This window comes from Martes martes (assembly GCF_963455335.1).
Source record: "Martes martes genome assembly, chromosome: 1".
Classification (NCBI taxonomy): Eukaryota; Metazoa; Chordata; class Mammalia; order Carnivora; family Mustelidae; genus Martes; species Martes martes.
The window spans coordinates 79,410,303-79,429,962 of NC_137888.1; the positions used below are offsets into that span (position 1 = coordinate 79,410,303).

The 19,660-nt window shown below is 38.3% G+C and overlaps 1 protein-coding gene across 7 annotated transcripts in view; it reads left to right on the forward strand.

Annotated features, from left to right (window-relative positions):
* MME (membrane metalloendopeptidase) overlaps positions 1-19,660 on the forward strand; it is a 95,757-nt gene that overhangs the window by 65,357 nt on the left and 10,740 nt on the right. For all 7 annotated transcript variants that reach the window (XM_080806735.1, XM_080806737.1, XM_080806739.1 and 4 more), the window contains exons 17-20: positions 10,124-10,182; positions 16,241-16,360; positions 17,882-18,015; positions 18,861-18,926. In XM_080806735.1, the coding sequence (XP_080662861.1) occupies positions 10,124-10,182; positions 16,241-16,360; positions 17,882-18,015; positions 18,861-18,926 (379 nt within the window). The remainder of the gene's footprint in view (positions 1-10,123; positions 10,183-16,240; positions 16,361-17,881; positions 18,016-18,860; positions 18,927-19,660) is intronic.

The following is a 19,660-nucleotide window of genomic DNA, read 5'->3' on the forward strand; positions in this document are numbered from 1 at the left end:
CCCAGAGTCTCAAGAAGAGAGGCTCTTCTCTCTTGGAGGATGCATTGAGTGCCTCTCATGTTTCCAACACTATTCTAAGCCCTAGAGATAGAATTGCAAGCAAGTAAGACTATATTAAACTAAAAAGTTTCTGCATAGCAAAGGAAATAATCAACAGAATGAAAAAACAACCTATGAAGTGGGAGAAAATATGGACAAATCATATCCCTAAAAAGATGTTAATCTCGAAAGTACATAAGGAACTTCTAAAACTCAATAACAAAAGAACTAATAAGCCAATTTAACAATGGGCTAAGGGCTTGAATAGACATTTCTCCAAAGAAGACATACAAACAGCCAACAGACAAATGAAAAGATGCTCAACATGTCTTAGCAGGGATGGATCAACGAAATGTGGATCAAAACCACAGTGAGCTCACACATCACTGCTGTCAGGATGATTACGATAAAACAAACAAAAAAGACAACAAGTATTGGTAAAGGGTGTGGAGAAATTGGAGCCCTTGCACACCATTGGTAGGCATGCAAAATGGCGTGGCTGCGATGGAAAACCATATGGAGGTTCCTCAGAAAGTTAGAAATAGAACTACTGAATGACCCAGCAAGCCCACTTCTAAATGTACATCCAAAATACTTGAAATCAGGACCTCTAAGGGATATTTGCCTTCCCGTGTTCATTGTAGCACCATTCACAACAGCTTAGACATGGAAACAACCTGTTTCCATTGACAGATAAATGAATAAAGAAAAGATGGTATAGTGAACAACGGAACACCAGTTAGCCTTTAAAGAGAAGAAGATTCTGCGATATACAACAACATGGATGAGTGAATAAGCCAGACAGAGAAAAACAAATACTACATGATTCCACTTACATGAGGTATCTAAAATAGGAAAATTCATAAAATCAAAGAATGGAATTGTGATTACCAGGGACTAGAGAAGAGGGTGGTTTCCAATCAGCAGGTATAAAGTTTAGGTTAAACAAGATCAATAACCTCTAGAGATCTTCTGTACAGCATTGTATCTACAGTTTACAGTAATGTATTGTTGACTTCAATGTGGTAAAATGTGTTAAAAAGATAAATTTTCTTGTAAGTGTTCTTACTACAATTAAAAAAAAAAAAGAACATCACTACCTTCATGGAGTTACTGTCTAATGAGCTAGACAGACAAAAATGTCAAATTATAGTATTGCTAAGGGTTATATGGGAAGGAAAAAGTTTCAGTTCTTTCCTGAAAGATCCCAAGATTATTCTAAATTAGGAAAATCATCACCAAAAGAAAATTCTGACAGAAATGATCCACCCACCCATGTATTTTTCAATTTGGGAATTTCTCTAAACTTGGTATATCACATAAGTGGAGGTAGCACGCATTTGTACATATACACATATACAGTTATTGAAGACTAAAAAGACTGTGCCTTGCTGCCAAACTTAGAACCACATGCAATTGGTTGACTTCCCGGAAGAAAACCACGTTAGTGATTTCTATGGCCTTGGGTTGAAAGAGGAGTGAAGAATTCTCCCGGTGTCATGTCAGAATAGGAGTCCTGGCTCTCACCTCTCAGATAATTAGATGGGTCGTCAATCAGAGTACTTCAGTTAACAGCTCTTATGCAGCAACAGTGACTAGTTTAATGGGGTTCTTTGGTCTTGCTGTGCTTTTACCTTTGGGTAAAAAATATTGCCTTTTATGGAACAGTGGAAAGAGCTTGTACTTTGCAGTCAAGTGAGGGAAGTGGGGCTGTGGGTTAAGATCCACTTACTGTGTAAATTTAGACAACCTGCATAATATCTCTGAGCATCAATGATTCCTTTATAAACTGAGGAAAATAACATCTATTTTTGCCTTATGGGGTTGTTGTATTATATCTTATATAATGTGCCTGGCATATAAGTCAGATGCTCATTAAAAAGTAGCTGTTGTTATAGTCTGGTCATGATGGTCTTCTAGAATGACTTTATGTGTAGAGGTTGCATCCTGAAGTGTGTTAGGGTAAGGGGGAAACCTAAATGTGAAGCAGTTTTAAAAGGAGCGCTTTCAAAGGGACAGTCCAAGATGGTGGCATAGGAAGATCCTGCTAAACTCCCCTCTTTCCATAGACACACTGAAACTACAGCTGCATGCGGAGGACCTGGAAACTAGCTGGACATCTTCTTCATGACAAACAGTAAAAGGCCCAAACTGAGATGGATGGGAGAGGGAGATACGTGATCTTGCCAGCAACCCATCCCTGGTACAGTGGCCCACAATCAGGAGGCGTCTCATAAATTCAGAGCTTCTTCCTGAGGAATGAGGGGTTTGTTCCCCACATCAGGCAGCTCAGCCCGTGGGACCTGCAGTGGAAAGATGGTGGCTGTGAAAACTAATGGGATTCAAATCCAAGAGTTGCAAAGGGCTGGAGGGAATGGAGATAACACCCTTAAAGGGCTCACCTGCAAACTCAGTTCTCTCCAGGGATCAGCACAATAGTAGAAGTTTGAAAAGGGCCTAGACTCTATGTGAAGGAAATTCATTTGCTAATCTTACCACATCTATCAGAGGGCATGGGCCTGTTGGGACTCTGTGGGGACAGAGGCGTGGGTTGGTGCCAGTTTTGCTCTCTCTCTACCTTGATAGCATACACTAGGGGCCTCAGCTATGCCTTGTTAGCCTACCTCAGAGTGCCATTCTGCTGCTTTGCCGAAGCCAGACACAGTATACACAGAGGTGTTCCTTAATTAGCTGGCTCTGGTGGCCAAGGGGCTTGTGTTTCTGGATTCCACAGGACTGTAACAGTTTGAGAAATGGTTTTTGGTAGGCAACCACCCCCAGGGCACTACACAGACCAAAGATTGAAACACACCTCCAGTATTCCTATGGAAAAAGACCCATTTTCTTATCCTGGAGCTTCAGTCTGAGGGGCAGACTTCAAGTTTGCCACAAATCTAGAGGCTGTGGAGGTGCTCACAGAGAATGTAGGCTGGGGGACACCATCTTTGTGCTCTCCCTCCGCCTCTACTGCATCTCCCCAGTACTTCCCCAAAAGGAGCTTACACACTTTTCTGGAGTCCCAGTTTTTATAACTGTAGCCCAAAGACACCTGCAGATCACTTGGTCTGGAGGCCAGCAGGATTTATGATTATTTGTCCCTCAAAACTGTATATACTTGCACACTTTAGAAATTGCTGCCTGAGGGTCTTCCCATCAACCTGAAACTGCATACTAAATAAGATTCCTCCCTTTGGAGCACTGACAGGTCTTGGCACACCATCAACAACTGGGATCTATGAAGAATAAATCGAGTTGCTTTGATCATTACAAAGGTTGGAAGACAACAAAGACCTAGGGCAAAGTTGAAAGATAAGGTTCCTCTCCTACACAAGGCCACTCCTTCAACAGTTTTTTGCCTAATACATAGAAACAGACAGCGTCAAGCAGAATGAGAAATCAGAGAAATATGTTCCAAGTGAAAGAACAAGTTAAAACCTCAGGAAAAAAATCTCAGTTGAAATGGAGATAAGTAACTCATCTGATAAAGAGTTAAAAGTAGTGGTCATAAAGACATTCACCAAACTCAGGAGAGAAATGGAGGTGAAAGGCCTGTATACTGAAAAGACTTGGATATCAGAAATTGAAGGTGACACAAATAAGTGGAAAGATACTCCATGCTCTTGGATTGGAAGAATTAATGGTGTTAAGATGTCTGTATTACGAAAGCAATTGACAGGTTCAGTGCAATCCTTATCAAAAAGCCTAGGCAGTAGGCTCCTTGACATTGGTCTTGGGAATGATTTTCTTGGCTCTGACTCCAAAAGCAAAGACAATATCAAACTAAAACCTTCTGCAAAGGAAACCATTAAAACAACAAAAAGTCACCTACTGAATGGGAGAATATATTTGCAAATCATATATCCAATAAGAGGTTAATATCCAAAATACATACACAATTATTTATATGTGTTTGTGTATGTGTATGTATATACACACAATCCAATAAAAAAGTGGGCAGGGCATCTGAATAAACATTTTCCCAAACGAGACCTACAAGATGGCTAACAGGCACATGAAATGACGCTCAATGTTACTAACCAGGGAAATGCAAATCAATCCTAATGAGATATTACCTCACACCTGTTAGAATGATGATTAAAACAATAAGTTGTTGATGTTGAAATGACGGAAATGAAATGATGAAAAAACAACAAGTGTTGGCAGGGGAACTCTCATGCACTAGTAGTGGAATTAGTAGAAGTGTAAATTGGTATAGCAACTATGGAAGACAGTATGGAGCTTCCTAAAAATACAAATGGAACTCTACCATATGACACAGAAATCCCAATTTGGGTATTTATTCAAAGAAAATAATAACGCTAGTGTAGACAGATATATGCACCCATGTATGTATTGCAGCTTTATTTAGAAGAGCTAAGATGTGGAAGCAACTTAAGTGTTCATTGATGGATGAGTGGATACAGAAGATGTGGTACATATATGTATATGAATGTGTATATTTATACATATACATCATCTACACACATGCATACACACAATGGAATATTACTCAGCCATAAAAACGAGCGAAATCTTGCCATTTCTGACAACATGGATGGAATTTGATGGTATTATGCTAAGGGAAATGAGGCAGACAGAGAAAAACAAATACTGTTTGATTTCTCTTATATACAAAATCTAAAAAACAAATGCACAAGGAAAACTCATGGATACATAGAACAGAACGGTGCTTGCCAGCACAGAGGACGGCTGGAGATGGGTAATAGAAAGAAAGGGATCAAGAGGTACAAATGTCTAGTTATAAGATAATTAGTCACAGGGAAAATGTACAGCATGCTGATTATAGTCAATAGTGTGTAGTGCATATATGAAAGTTGCCAAGAGTGTAAAAATCACCACAAGAAAAAGGGGGGGAAAAGTTCATAACTTTGTATGGTGACTGGCAACTGGATTTATTGTAATGGTCATTTTGCAGTGTATACAAATATCAAAGCATTCCATTATATACCTGAAACTAATATAATTTTATATGTTAATTTTTCCTCAATTAAAAAAAAATTAAGGTTTCTGACCCGTGAAAGCAGTATATCGTTTCCACGTTTTAAATTCTTAATTTCTTTCCATGGTGTTTTGTAGTTTCCAGCATCCACTTCTTGCACCTCTTTTGTAAAATTTATGCCAAAGTGTTTTAGTCTTCTTAGTAGTACTGTAGATGGGATTGTTTTCTTAATTCCTTTTTGGATTGTTCATTGCTAGTGTACATAAATAAAAGTGAGTTGTGCATATTGAAGGTAAGTAAATGAAAAGCACTTACATTTTTAAAGACTTTGGCAATGGCATTCATCATAGTCCTGAAATTTTATATATCGCACAGATTAACAGCTCAGAAGTAGGGGGTTGTAATGGAAGATGAGAAGTTCCCCTTTCCCTTTAGCTTACATACTCCTTTCTGAGTGGAATCACTTTGCGTGTAAGTGTATTAGGAAAAGGTCAGAAAAGCATGCTGTGCCTTAGTTTCTATACCTGAAAACTGGAAGTGTCATCTGTCTTCTGTGACTGCTTTGAAAGATGAATGATGGTATCCGGTAAGCTCCGAAGGCTTGGTCAGAGAAAATGAATAAATGAATAAATGAAAAATGAAAAATGAAAAATGAAAAAATGAATAAATGTAAAGTGGTTACTGCAGTTTCAAAATGAGAATTCTCCTTTCCAGGAGTTCTTGAGGAAAATAGAGGAAACCATTGTTTTGTACTGCTGATTTTGAAGGAGTTGCTCTGGGACCACCAGATGCTGGGAAACTGAACACTTTCAGGGAAAGGGGCATTAACAGTTTTGTTGTTTTAAGTCTGAAAGTTACACATGAGCGGGTGAAAGAGGAGTTTCACTCCAGGTGCTTTTGCAATCCGGTGGGTTTATTACATTCAAAAGGCTTGAGGATCAGGCTGTCCACATCTGCCTTTCCTCCTTGCTATAAAAATGATGTCTTTGTGCTTTCCTTTCCTCACCGCCTGGCTTCTTCAGGGTAATAAGAGTTAGAAGAGAAACACCTGGTCCCCCTCTCAAGGATACTTCGGTTGTGTTTCCCATGCACACTTTTCGGCTTTGAGAGCCGTGCTGCTGCTTTGTTCTGTGGAATGCCCCCGAACAAGAATCAGGTCACCTGACAAAGTTACGGCTCCAAAATTAAAAATTAAGTTTTCCTCTTTCTTGCTTTCCTGCTCTGCACTGAGTACCACACACACCCAAACCCCTATACACAGAGATTTAGAAGAAAAATCAAAGAACAGGGTACTACTTCATCTCTCCGGTCCAGTTCCTGCTCCAGGAGGCTGCTAGTGTCTGGCTCTGGTCTGGACTTTGAAAGGCATTTTCAGGCAAGAATCACCACCATTTTGTTCTCTCTTCTGCTGGGCATTTTCTCTTTTCTGTGCTGCTATTCCCCAATCAAATTTCTGTGTCCCTTAAATGGAAGCTTCTCCTGAAACTTTGAGGTTGCATCCAAATCAGAGTAACTTGCAGTTTTTGTTACATCACCATTTAACTTGAAAAATATTTTGTTTGCCCTAATTTAGCTTTCACTTTAACATAGTGAGATATTTCACCACAGCCAGATGTATTAGACATTGAAACTCTAGCTCTTATCATCATTTTATTTAAGATGTAATGATCCAGGGGCACCTGGATGGATCAGTCCATTAAGCATCCGACTCTTGGTTTTGGCTCAGGTCATGAGCTCAGGGTCCTGGGATCGAGCCCTGTGTCCTGGCTCCCCACTCAGCAGGGAGTCTGCTTAAGGATTCTCTCTCTCCCTCCCCTCGCTCACATGCATGCTCAGTCACTCTCTCACAAATAAATAAATCTGAAAAAAAAAAAAAAGATGTAATGGTCTGAACACAGTATTCAGGCTCCTATCATTCCCAGGAACAGTATGCCCTGTGCTTTTGAATCTGGGTAATCACCCAGGGGTGGTCTGATGGTGCATTGTGCAAGTTCTCAAGGAAGAAACAGCAAACACTACACACTAGTGCTCCATGAAACTAACCGTCGTAATTCTAATTTTATTTGAGAGCTCTGTGGCCATAAATAACTACGTATTTTCTTAAAATATAATTCACCATGGACATTTTAATATGTAAAACACTGCAAAGTTATAAACATGAATCAAAATGCAATCTTAAACCCCTCACAGTAATGTAACAGAAGAGCAGAAAAGCACTAAAACAAAGGTATGACATTTATTTTTACAAGAGGAATAAACATGAGAAGGGTGTATAAACGTCATCATGCCCTGCTTGTGAGTTCTGCCGCTGTCTGAAACATTAGTTTCATACATCTAACTCCTTCCCTCTGTAGTCTACTTAGTTTGAGAAAACATTTTGGATTGGCACGTTTTGTCTTTCGTTTTTAGCATGTGCCTGAGTTCAGAACAAAACAGTTGGCATATTATTTGTGATTACCGCAAAAGTCCATGAGGAGTATATTGTTACTAAATCAGTTCATAATTGGGAAACTGAGCCTTAAAACAACTGAGACCTGGAAACACATTAAATCAATTTTATAACAATTAAAGTTAATAATTTTAAGCTATTTACGCATCAGATCTACTGCCATATTTGCTATCAGAATGTTTGAGGACAATCAGAAATACCTTTCTAAGGAGTCCCTGTAAGGAATGCTCTTTGTCCTCAGGGGTAGCCTGAGCCCATTGTCCATTTTGTCCCTGTGCCAGACAATTTAGAACCATACTTGAACCTGAGTTGTGATACCTGTGTGAATATAGGTAAACATAGTTCTGAAAAATCAATCTTCCTTAGCATAATTCTTACTTATATAAATATTTCCTTTTGTAATACTTTTTGGTCATGCAAACAGAATCTACTTGTTCTGTATAGTTCCAGATCTCTTGATTTTAGTCTTAACACCCCCGGGTTTGCATGTTTTTATTGTGAGTTGTCCCAAATCATGTGGAAATCGAGCGGAGTTGAATTAAAATAAATACAGTTATATTCTTGTAATCCTCAACTTGCAAGGAATTACAATACTGATGACTCAGCGGTGATGAAATTGGGACAAATGATACATCAGTCACACCATCCTGTTCGAAAACGTTTTTCTCTATTTAGAATGACGGTGACGTTGAACTAAAGAAACGGCACTGATCGACCATCTCCCCTCTGTCGTCAAATTTACTTTCTTTCAGAAGAAAAAATTACAGAAATGCTACCTGGATATTTTTTAATTCCCCAATTTTTTAAGAAAGATTTTATTTATTTATTTGACAGAGATCACAAGTCAGCAGAGAGGCAGGCAGAGAGGGAGGTGGGGGAAGCAGGTTCCCTGCTGAGCAGAGAGCCCGATGCGGGACTTGATCCCAGGACCCTGGGATCTTGACCTGAGCCAAAGGCAGAGGCTTTAACCCACTGAGCCACCCAGGCGCCCCATTAATTCCCCAAATTTTTTATATGAACATCTTCATCATGTTATTGGAAATAAAGCCAATACTTAATTAGAATTTATCAGACAGTTGTTATATACGGCTCTCTCTTGGTTCTTTTTAAGAAATCAAAATAGGACTCAAATCTGACATCCTACAGTAGTTACAGAAATTGTAGCTAAAGTGCTGACTTGGGCAGCTGACTTTGTCTTGCTTACCTTGCAAAGCAGGGTCTGGAAACAGTTCTAATTTAATCTCATTGTACTGATTACTGTAAACTCCTTCCATAAATAGGATAATAATTGCCCATTAATTGTTGTCCTGAAAGTGATGTAAGTACAATGAAGCCATTAGCTAATAATATAGGATTGTTTTAAGTGTATGCATGTGTGCTGACATTTAAGAGGTTATCTGAAGTCACGTATTGTCCATTTTTCAATAACTGTATAGAGATATATGTAATGTTCTATTAAGATGGGGGTATTACTCCTGTTGCAAAAAAAAAGGGCTTAACAATTATTTCATTTTTTATTTTATTGAAGTACAGTTGACATACAGTGTTACATTAGTTTCAGGTGTACAACATAGTGATTTCGCAACTCCGTCTATGCACATCACAAGTGTGGTCATTATACAACCCTATTATAATAGCACTGACTAGATTCCCTATGCTCTACCTTTCATCCCAGTGACTTATTCATTCCATAACTGGAAGTCTGTACCTCTCACTCTCCTTCACCCATTTTGCTCATGCCCCCACGCCCCTCCTCTCAGACAATCACCAGTTTGTTCTCTGTATTTATGAGTCTGTTTTGCTTTTTGATTGTTCATTTGTTTTGTTTTTTAGATTCCACATGGAAGTGAAATCATGTGGTATTTGCCTTTCTTTGCCTGACATCTTTCACTTAGCATAATACTCTCTAGCTTCATCCATGTTGCCACAAACAGCATGATCTAACTCTTCTTTAAGGCTGAGTAATATTCCAACAATGATTCTTGTTATCCAGTCATCATAACATCTGAGCAGAAAGACATGGGAACATTGGCACCTACACAGACAGACAGACAGACAAACCTACTTCAGAACCACCTGGATTTCGTTTTGCAGTCATCATACAAATGCATGCCTTTGCTTAATTAGCTGGAATGCTGCATTAAAAGAAAATAATTTAAGATGGCAGTAGTCAGAGGCAGATTACCTACAACCTAACTACCTGAAAGGGGATATCTCAGTGCCTAAATAAACTAAGAAATTTTTTTTTAAAAATTACACTTGAATCTGAAGTTTTAACAACTTATAGTTCAATATCCTGTTAAATACTCCAGAATGGTTGGTATAGTTACCTAGTATGAGGAACATAAAGGTAAACATATTTCAATATGATGTCAGTCCATTTGCAGTTTCCAAAAAGGTGCATCTGAATGGGTTTTATACTATGAGATGCCTCCAGAAAAATTCATACAAGTGAGGTGACGGACTGCAGACGTGGATACATTCTGATTTTTCAAGAAGTAGAAATACTTTCGAACAAGATGGCTCACCTAGTGAGCTAATTTTAATTTGTTGATCATATTTCAAACAGAAAGTTAAGATTGGTCTTGGAATAGTAATAATGCTTTTATGGTGGTGAGCCGATTGAATTGGATACTATTAGTATAATTTGTAACGAGTTCTTATGTTTTCCATAGGTGGATAAGCGGAGCAGCTGTAGTCAATGCATTTTATTCTTCAGGCAGAAATCAGATAGGTAAGGCCTATTCCTAAGTAATTCTTTAATATTTCTCTGTTGTTACCAAGTTGTAGTGCGTTGATTGCATGACCAGTTTTTGGTGCTCCCCATAAAAGCACAGCTGAGGCTGAGTAGATTGCTTTATTGAATGTACTCCTTGAAAGTAAATGCATCCATGTACCTCTTTCCACTATAATAGCAAATTTTAAGTCAGTACAAATTACATAAGTGGTTTTCTTTCATTTGCAATGTTCTCATTTGTGGCTAAGTGGTTTATCTGATGTCTAAGTGCTTTTATTTTATTTCTAAAAACTTTTTAAACATCTCTTATAGCTCCATAAAGTTATATTGACTGTAGGACTCTCTAAGCATCAGAATCTTTAAGGAGTTTAAGGTTCCAAGAACCAGCTTTGCAGAGATCCGGTTCTCCTGGCAATTTTGTACGCTGGCTCTGGTGGGGATGGTCCTGATCTGTATCACCTGTTTCTTTAGACAACTCCAAATTTCTCAGAAATTTGAGAAGTTGGTTATATTAAGTTGAACTATGTAAAATTACATTTCCTTGACAACTTTTAATCAAAAAAGAAAAAAAAATGTTCAGTTAGAGTAGTATTATAGGAATCTGTGTAGAAACTAATAAATGAGTGAATGATATAATATAACTAAATGGCTTACTATATAACAAAGGTATGTTGATTCTCTTCCTAGGAAGACCTTGAGATTTTTTAATTCTTTCTTAAGTATTACATAGATGGACCCATTTTCCCCCCAAGGATTTTAAATACATAGAAAGGCACCAAACAGATTCAGTACTACCAAAGGTGTACTAAACAGAAGTTGTTTAGTCAATTTCTCCAGTTACACGAAGTCCAGTTCTTCATTTCTAAGTGCGGTCAAGAATCAAAAGGGAAGATAATTTCAGCATTATTCTAAAATAAACATCTCGGAATTTATTTTAGAGTCTGCCCTGAGCCTTGTTTTTCTTGAGCTCTGTTACTAATTAGATTAGAAATGATGAAAAATCCTGAAAGATTTTTATCATTGGCTAAAAACAAATTTTATGAAATCATAACCCTTATTTTATCTTAAAGATTGATTATAGCTTTCCCCATTGCTTTTAAACCCAGGAAGAGTTAAAGTAAGAAACTATCTACATTTTCTTCTAGTATTTTTATGGTCTTTATTTTTGGAGTAACTCTTTAATCCATCTGGAATTGATTTTGGTAGATAACATGAAAATGAATAATCAGAAAAGTTTCTTTATATAATGTGTAAATACTAAAGAAGGCATGTGCACCTGTTAATTAGCTCAAAGTCTAGGCTAATACATTTCATAGTTAGTACAATGATAACCTAAACTCCAACCAGAGCCTGTTTAATGATCAACTCAGAACCATGCAGTCTATCCTTTTGTGAGGTATTCCTAGAAACCATTCAGACCCTTTCTTAGAAGTGCCTTTCTCTCTGAAGAGGCTTCACTTTGTTTTTTGTTTTGTTTTTTGAGAAAGAGAGAGCATGCATGCATGTTCATGCAGGTGTGTGGGGGTGGTGAGGGGGACAGTAACAGAGAGAATCTTAAGCAGAATGACCTTTTAGTGAAATTCCAAGGCAAAGTGAGACAGCCTGGCCTTTGCTCTGTATTAGGATAGACTAAGGGATATAGCTTCATTTTAATCCAGTTCAGGAAGGACCCTGGATCCTATCAGACCTGATGATGATTCATTCCAACAAGAAGGCCCATACAGACCCTCTGTAGGATCACCTGGCATGTGATCCTACACATGCCTTCAGCTCCTTTCTAGAGCAGATCCACACACTTCAGGTCAAGACAGTACCTTGTTTGGCTCTGAATGATCCCATATCCCTGGAGCCAACTTGAAACTGGTTCGCCTCAGAGATTCCCTGATCAGAGAAGACAGGGAATGTTCTCAATTTGAACTTAACACCCTCAAACCATAGAAGCACACAGCAAAAGCAAAAAGAAGGTAAAAGTGGCCTAACATTTCACATAATAGATAGTTACCCTCTGAATAATCAAGAATTGGCTACAATAAGCATTCTGAATAAGAAAGACCTTTTAAAGACTCTCAAGATAAATCATCAGATAGAAATTTGAAATCTGAAAAACTGTTAATGTCTTTTCATATGCTTGTGTGCTAATAACAGCGGTTCAGAAGAAAGGAAAGTGTCATGCAAGAGGAGAAATCTTTGACATGTGTACGTTTTCTCTTTGACAATTCATTTAAATCTTCAAAGTGGGGATTGTCTTACAAAAAAATAGTTAAAGATCCCGACCTCCATCTTTCTTCTTGATAGAAGTGAGTTTGTAGCTCTGTGTGTGTGTGTGTGTGTGCTTGCCTGTCTGTTTACATACATAGATACACAACTTTTAATCTTGATATTGTGCATTACAGAATTAGAACTGGTATAGACTAGCATATGTCTCAGGGCACCTGGGTGGGTCAGCTGGTTAAGCATCTGCACTTGGCGCAGGTCACGATCCTGGAGTCAGGGGATCGAGCCCCACATCAGGCTCCCTGCTCGGGTGGGGAGTCTGTTCTCCCTCTCCCCAGCTTGTGCTCTCTTTCTCAAATAAATAAATAAAATCTTTTTTAAAAGAATAGCATATGTCTCATAAATGACCCTTCCATCTGCACACAAATACTTTAAATTAGATCACATACAATTTCTCATGGGCTTGGCTTTTCTATGCTATGGTGAAAAAAAGAAGTTGTTTTATTGCCATATAGGGAGTTCTTCATATTAATAATTTCTTCTTTTTAATTCAGTTCCAATCACTTTTTGTTATAACTCACACAAGTAGACTATTTTCTAAGCTTCATGCACCCCTGCCACTTCATGCCAATTAAAAAAAATCAGAGGCACCTGGGTGGCTCAGTCTGTTGAGTGGCTGCCTTTGCCTCAGGTCATGATACCAGGGTCCTGGGCTTGAGCCCTGCATTGGGCTCCCTGCTTGGCGGGGAGCCTGCTTCCCCCTCCTTCTTTGTCTTCCCTGGCTCATGTGCATGCTCGCTCTCTCTCTCTCTCTCTCAAATCAATAAATAAAATCTTTAAAAAAAAATTTGTCTTAAAAACAAAAAACAAACAAAAACCTTCCCAGATGGAAAGGCATACTGAACTTGATGAATTCACTGTCTCTCATTCCCCACACATTTGCCCCATCGACTCCAGAAACCTTCCGTGGATCATTTAGTGTATTCAGCCTGTTGGTGTTTGACTACCTTGAAATAACAACTTTTTCTAAAGATACCTTCCTCGTTCTTAGGAGTCTTATTTTCAGACTTTAAAATCAAGAGCCAATGTTTCAAAACATATTGCTATTCCATTTAACGTAAAAATTAATATTTAACTTTCTCCACCCAATATTGATCTTACCTAATGTCTTCAACCTTTATATCAAAGATTCTGAAATTGAATTGCTTGCAGCCTTAACAAACCAAACCAGGGAAGCGAGGGCGCGGGAGGGAGGGAGGAACAGAATTTTTTGTGGCATGGACCAATGACTTATTCAATTAACTAACTTGTTGACAATTGTGAACATAAAAAATGTGCAACTAAGCAGCTTGTTGTTATCAACAGTTGTGAAGTCTACTAGTAATAGCAGTAGGCTATGGGGAAGTCCTCATCACTGAGATTTAGCTGACAGTGTAAAAGGGGAAATCATAATTTGCAGAGCTGAACTTGAAGACTCGTAATTAATATGAGCCATAAAAATCTTATCACTTGCCTGAAGAATGACATATCAGGATATAATTTAAGCAGCAGGATCTTTACAGTTAATGTTTAGTCTTGATAGCACATTTCATAAGAACATTTTATATAAAGGGTAGATTTTAATCAAAGTACATAGTGTGGGAGATAGTATTCACTTTAATAAAGTACTGCACATAATTTTAATACTTTAAGCTAAAAATAATTTCTTGGCACTGTTGATAACTCAAGCAGCTACATGTGAGGTATAACTTTCATCAAAATTCTCCAAGGACATCAGTATTTATTTTCTAACTATTTTGTCATTTTGGATGTTGTGGCAACTTTCCAAATTTTTTTTTTAAGTTTCTGGAGAGCACTTAAATTGTCCAGCATGTTTTTAAAGTCTCTTCTGTAAACATCTAATATTTGTCTTTGAAATCCATTCGAGTCGCTGCCATATTCTCCCCACTGGAAAGACAAAGAAACAATATTTGCTACCATTTGAACTAAATCTTAGATTTCTTAAGGTCAGGGACTTCTCTTGTGTTCTTGGAATCCCAAATAGTGATTGCTTAGGGCTTTACATGGATGGGTGTTGATACTGAAGATTTTTTTTGTGTGTGTGCTAAGAACATAATTCAGTAGATACTAGGATTTTGAAACATGAAAGATGAAATTGCTAAGTATGAGCATTATGAGGGGAGGAGAGGGCATGAGGGAGACGAAGTAGAAGACCATGGAGTCAAAGGCCAGGAAGAAGATGCTGTATTTAATTAGAAAGCACCAAACCGATCCTTTGGAAGGCTTTTTTTTTTTTTTTTTTTTTTTTTTAAATCAGGGGAGTGATAATGACCAGAGTTACACTTTAATCTGGATGCAGGATGGATTAGATTTAAGATAGGTTATAGTCGGGTGAGACAGGAAGTGGAAAGATCATGTAGGAAATCAAATAATTCTTCTTTTTTTTTTAAGATTTTATTTATTTATTTATTTGACAGACAGAGATCACAAGTAGGCAGAGAGGCAGGCAGAGAGGAGGAAGCAGGCTCCCTGCTGAGCAGAGAGCCCGATGTGGGGCTCCATCCCAGGACCCTGGGATCATGACCTGAGCCGAAGGCAGAGGCTTCAACCCACTGAGCCACCCAGGTGCCCCTCAAGTAATTCTTAAGACGAGGAATGATAATATGAAGTGGGATGAGGGCAATAAGGCTGATAGGAGGAAATAAACAGAAGAGATGCTCCTGGAAGGAAGATGCATGACCTGGTCTTTTCCTAAGTAGACTGTGTAAGACTTGGTAAAAAAAAAAAAAAAAAAATAGGTGTCTAAGATAAGTAGAAAATGTCGTGCCAGGTGGTTGAAACTCTTCAAATGCCACTAGCAGACATAAAGTCAAGAGAGTGATGGCTTAGAAGAGAATGAGTCTGATGTTTGACACATGAAATGTAAAGTTTGTGAGACATCTAAGTGTAGAAGGCCAGCCAAGTTAATGCAGATGTCAAGGTGGACATTAAAAAAGTGTGATTCATTTATTTAGTCGTCTCTGGGACACCACGGTAAATTCATTGGCTCACTCATTTATCATTGATAATTCACCTATTCAACGTATTTCCTAAGCGCCTGTTTTGTTCCGGGCACCGTTCTAGTTTTAGGTGCTGGAGATAATGAGTGAAAAAAAAAAAAAAAAAAAATGGACTCAGCAAGTAAAGAAGTGTACTTACAGGCACACAAGTGTCTGTTCTCAGAGGACTGGTATTTGAGGTGCTGGAGCAGGTGAGGGTGATAAGAAAATGAAAGACAACAACTGAAAATAAGGAAATAAATAGCCATAGATGCCTTGGGGGAGATAACACAGGGCAATGTGGTTGGGAGATGCCTTCGATTGAATAGTTCTGTTTATTTAACAAGCTATTATAGATGGATAAAATGTTAGAGATGACATTAAAAGTAATACTTGTGTTATTTTTCCCCAAAAAAAGCAGTATTTGTGTTATTAAATAACTGTTCCTTCCAAATATTTGCAGTGGGGAAAAGTTCTTCTGAATGAAGATGGTAATTTCCCCTAGCTCTAAACTCCTTAGAGCAAACAACAATCTTAGCAGAGTTTGTATCGTGATTATACGGTATCACTTATACAAGTGAATCATGATTATAAATCATAGATCATGGTGCTGCTTTGGGATGAACTCTTTGTTGTCATCAATCATAAAAGCCCTACTCTTGTTTCATCACAAGAAGACTTTTGTATACAATTAAGTGAAACTGACGAACTGAAGAGTAGCTTAGCAGGCAGAAAGCCCAGCCCAGCACTGCCATCGGAGAGGAATGCCACAAGTCATCTTTAACCATCTTCTTTCCTTGTAGTCTTCCCAGCAGGCATTCTGCAGCCCCCCTTCTTCAGTGCCCATCAGTCTAACTCGTTGAACTACGGGGGTATCGGCATGGTCATAGGACATGAAATCACCCATGGCTTCGATGACAATGGTAAAGTACCATGGACCCTTTCCTTTGGCTGGGACACACCCTGATAAACTTGAACAGCGTTATTGTACTTGATCAGTACGAGAACACATTTAATCAAAAGGGTACCATTGGCTAATAATCATACTCTCAGTGTCCCTTCTGAATTGTTGCTTAGGAAGATCAGAAATGTCTAGTAGTGAGATAAGCAGTGTGCGCGTTGCACTCTGACAAAGTAACACAAATATTCACATTTAGAAGATAACTTTGTGTTTGTTAACACCAACAATAATGTTTGCTCTCATTTCATGATTACATATTATCTATCTGGACTTCTAGAGGACAGGGTCCATGTCTTAAAACCAGATGTAAAATCAAAAAGTAAGGTGCCTGTAAGACTTAAACTGCTCATGGATGGGAAGAACCTTTTTTTTTTTTTTTTGCATCCTTTACCTAGTTCAGGACTTTGCAAATCATGGGCGCGTAAATGTTTATATGCTGCCTCAAATGGCAAAAATAGATTTAGAATTTCATTGAAATTTGAGAGGCATAGAAGTAAAAAAACATGAGATAAATAGAGAAGTGATAGTTGAAGCTATGGCAAAAATTGGTTTGCGAGTGGAGAGACGATAGGAAGAAAATAATAGAAAGAAAATAATTAAGCCTTAACTAGACTTAACTTTAGAGCCATAAAAAGAAAAGGTGACAGGAACGGTACAATTTTGGAAAGGACTTACTATGTGTCTGTTAATTCAAGCATATAATAATTTTCGTGGATAGGGACTAATACCACTTCCATTTTTTTTTTAAATGGAAAAAAGTAGAGGCACATGAAAGACTTGCTCAAAGTTACAAACCTAGGAATTAGTGGAATCAGGATGTGAGGCCAAGTAGTTTGCCTTTGTAGCCTTCTTCTCGTTCACTATATCGTAAGTAACTATTTAAAAGGATGATAAAATGAAGTGTTAAAACGTGGCAGATAATGGCACTGTAGTTCAAGAAAAGGAAAGATCGAGGAGGGTTAGCAGGAATGCTCCAGGAGGAAAAGTGACTCTTTCTTTGTGCTTGAAGTAGATGGAAACTCTGAGTCCACAGTGTCTCATGAGGGGTTTGAGACATGAAATGAATGCAGAATAAAAATAGTATTTTTCAATCTCAAAATATCAAATTAAACAGACTTGGTCCATATGAAAACCATCCAAGAGAAACAAGGCACGATTTCAGGGGTGGCTTAACTGGTGGCCTCGGCTGAGGTATCAGGAACCACGTGGGTACAAACCCTGGATCAATACTAGGGCCCACAAGCAACGCAGGCCCTCACAGTCCATGTTTCATCAACACAGGATGAGAAAGGGGAACAGTTCCTTTTGTTACCTGTCCGCTTGAGTGTTCTCTCACACAGTGGGATCATATGGGATTTCTGTTTTTAACTTTTTAAAGAATGGACGTATCCAATCTTAAGTCCATGCCTTTTGAATTAAAGATATCTTAACCATAATTCTTGATGTAATGAGTTCCCCTTTTACTTAAATCATTTTGTTACAGGCAGGAATTTTAACAAGGATGGAGACCTCGTTGATTGGTGGACACAACAGTCAGCAAATAATTTTAAAGCCCAATCCCAGTGCATGGTGTACCAGTATGGAAACTTCTCCTGGGACCTAGCAGGTGGACAGCACGTACGTTAGAATTCTCTTGAAAAGTTTCAGATATATTCAGTCTTTGTTATCGCTTTTGCTTTCTTTTCTGGAGTATAGATGACATATAATGTTACATTAGTTTCAGGTGTACAATTTAATGATTTGACAAGTTTATACATTGTGTTATGTTCACAAAAGTAGCTCCCATCTGTCCCAATACATCACTATTACTGTATCGTTGACTGCATTCCTTATGCTCTGCTCTTATTCTGGTGACCTAAACATTCCATAACCGGAAGCCTGTATCTCCCTCTGCTCTTCACCCATTCCCCGCCCCCAACCCCGGCCCTTCCCCTCCAGCAGCCTCAGTTTATTCTCTGTATAGTTCTATACATATTCTATGTATAGTTCTGATTCTGCTTTTTGTTTGCTTATTCATTTTTTTTAAGATTCCATTTATGAGTGGAGCTATATGGGATCTGTCTTTCTCAGTCTAACTTATTTCACTTAGCATAATACCCTCTAGGTCCATCCACATTATCTCAAACGGCATGATCTCATCCTTTTTATGGCTGAGTAACATTCCATTGTGTGTATGTGTGCACGTGTTTCACTTCCTCCTTATCCATTTGTCTATCCATAGACACTTAGGTTGCTTCCATAACTTGGCTAATGTAAAGCTGCAGTAAATAAATATATCTTCTCAAGTCAGTAGTTACATTTCCCCTGGGTAAATACCTAGTAGTGAAATTATTGGATCATATGGGATTTCTGTTTTTATGTTTTGAAAAAATGGACATATCCAATCTTAAGTGCATCATTGATGCCTTCTTAACAATCCTAATACAGGTAAGGTTCTTTAAGCATCTTTTGTTTTTTAACAGCTCAATGGAATTAATACGCTGGGAGAAAATATTGCTGATAATGGAGGTATTGGCCAAGCATACAGAGTGAGTAATAACGCTTTCTCCCATTTTGGTGGTTGGAGTGATAATATCCTATTTACTCATTCATTTAAAGCCTTTTGCAAAAGGCACATATAATGTAGGTAGTAAACAATGAATAGAAAGTAGAAAATACATGTGGGAAAAGGGGATTGTAAGTGTGCTGGCCAGAAAGAGCAGTATGATTATGATTGAGCTGAACAGTTTAGGCTTCTGAGAAGCTGAGAAGAGGAAACCTGGAATGTTATATCAGCAGAAATGAGGAGGCAATGCAAGTTCCACAGAGGAAGCAACATTTTCCTAAGAAATGAGCTGTAAAATAATTTTTTTTTAATAAAAGGGGCCTCCTCGAAAGGATTTTTTCAGTTGTTGACCAGTGTATTAAATAGGACACTCAGTTTCACAGCAGGTGACACAATCTTTGGAAACCATAACCACAGTTCAGTTACAACGACCTGGTGAGAGACTAAAGTGATAGAGCTCCAACGCACGGCCTTGTGGTCATCCAAACTGTTACACCCAGAGGAGTGTATTGATGGAACATCCCTTAGAAGCTCATTTAGCCTTCCATACATTCTTGCATTCAACAAATACTTGTTGAGGACTTTACTGTGTGTTTGGCACTATTCTCAGTGTTGGAGACACAGCTATGAACCCTCCATAAAATATGTCATTATTTGATAATTGGAGCAGGGATTAAAAGATGGTCTAGTTGATGCCATGTGCACAAAAAAAGTAGG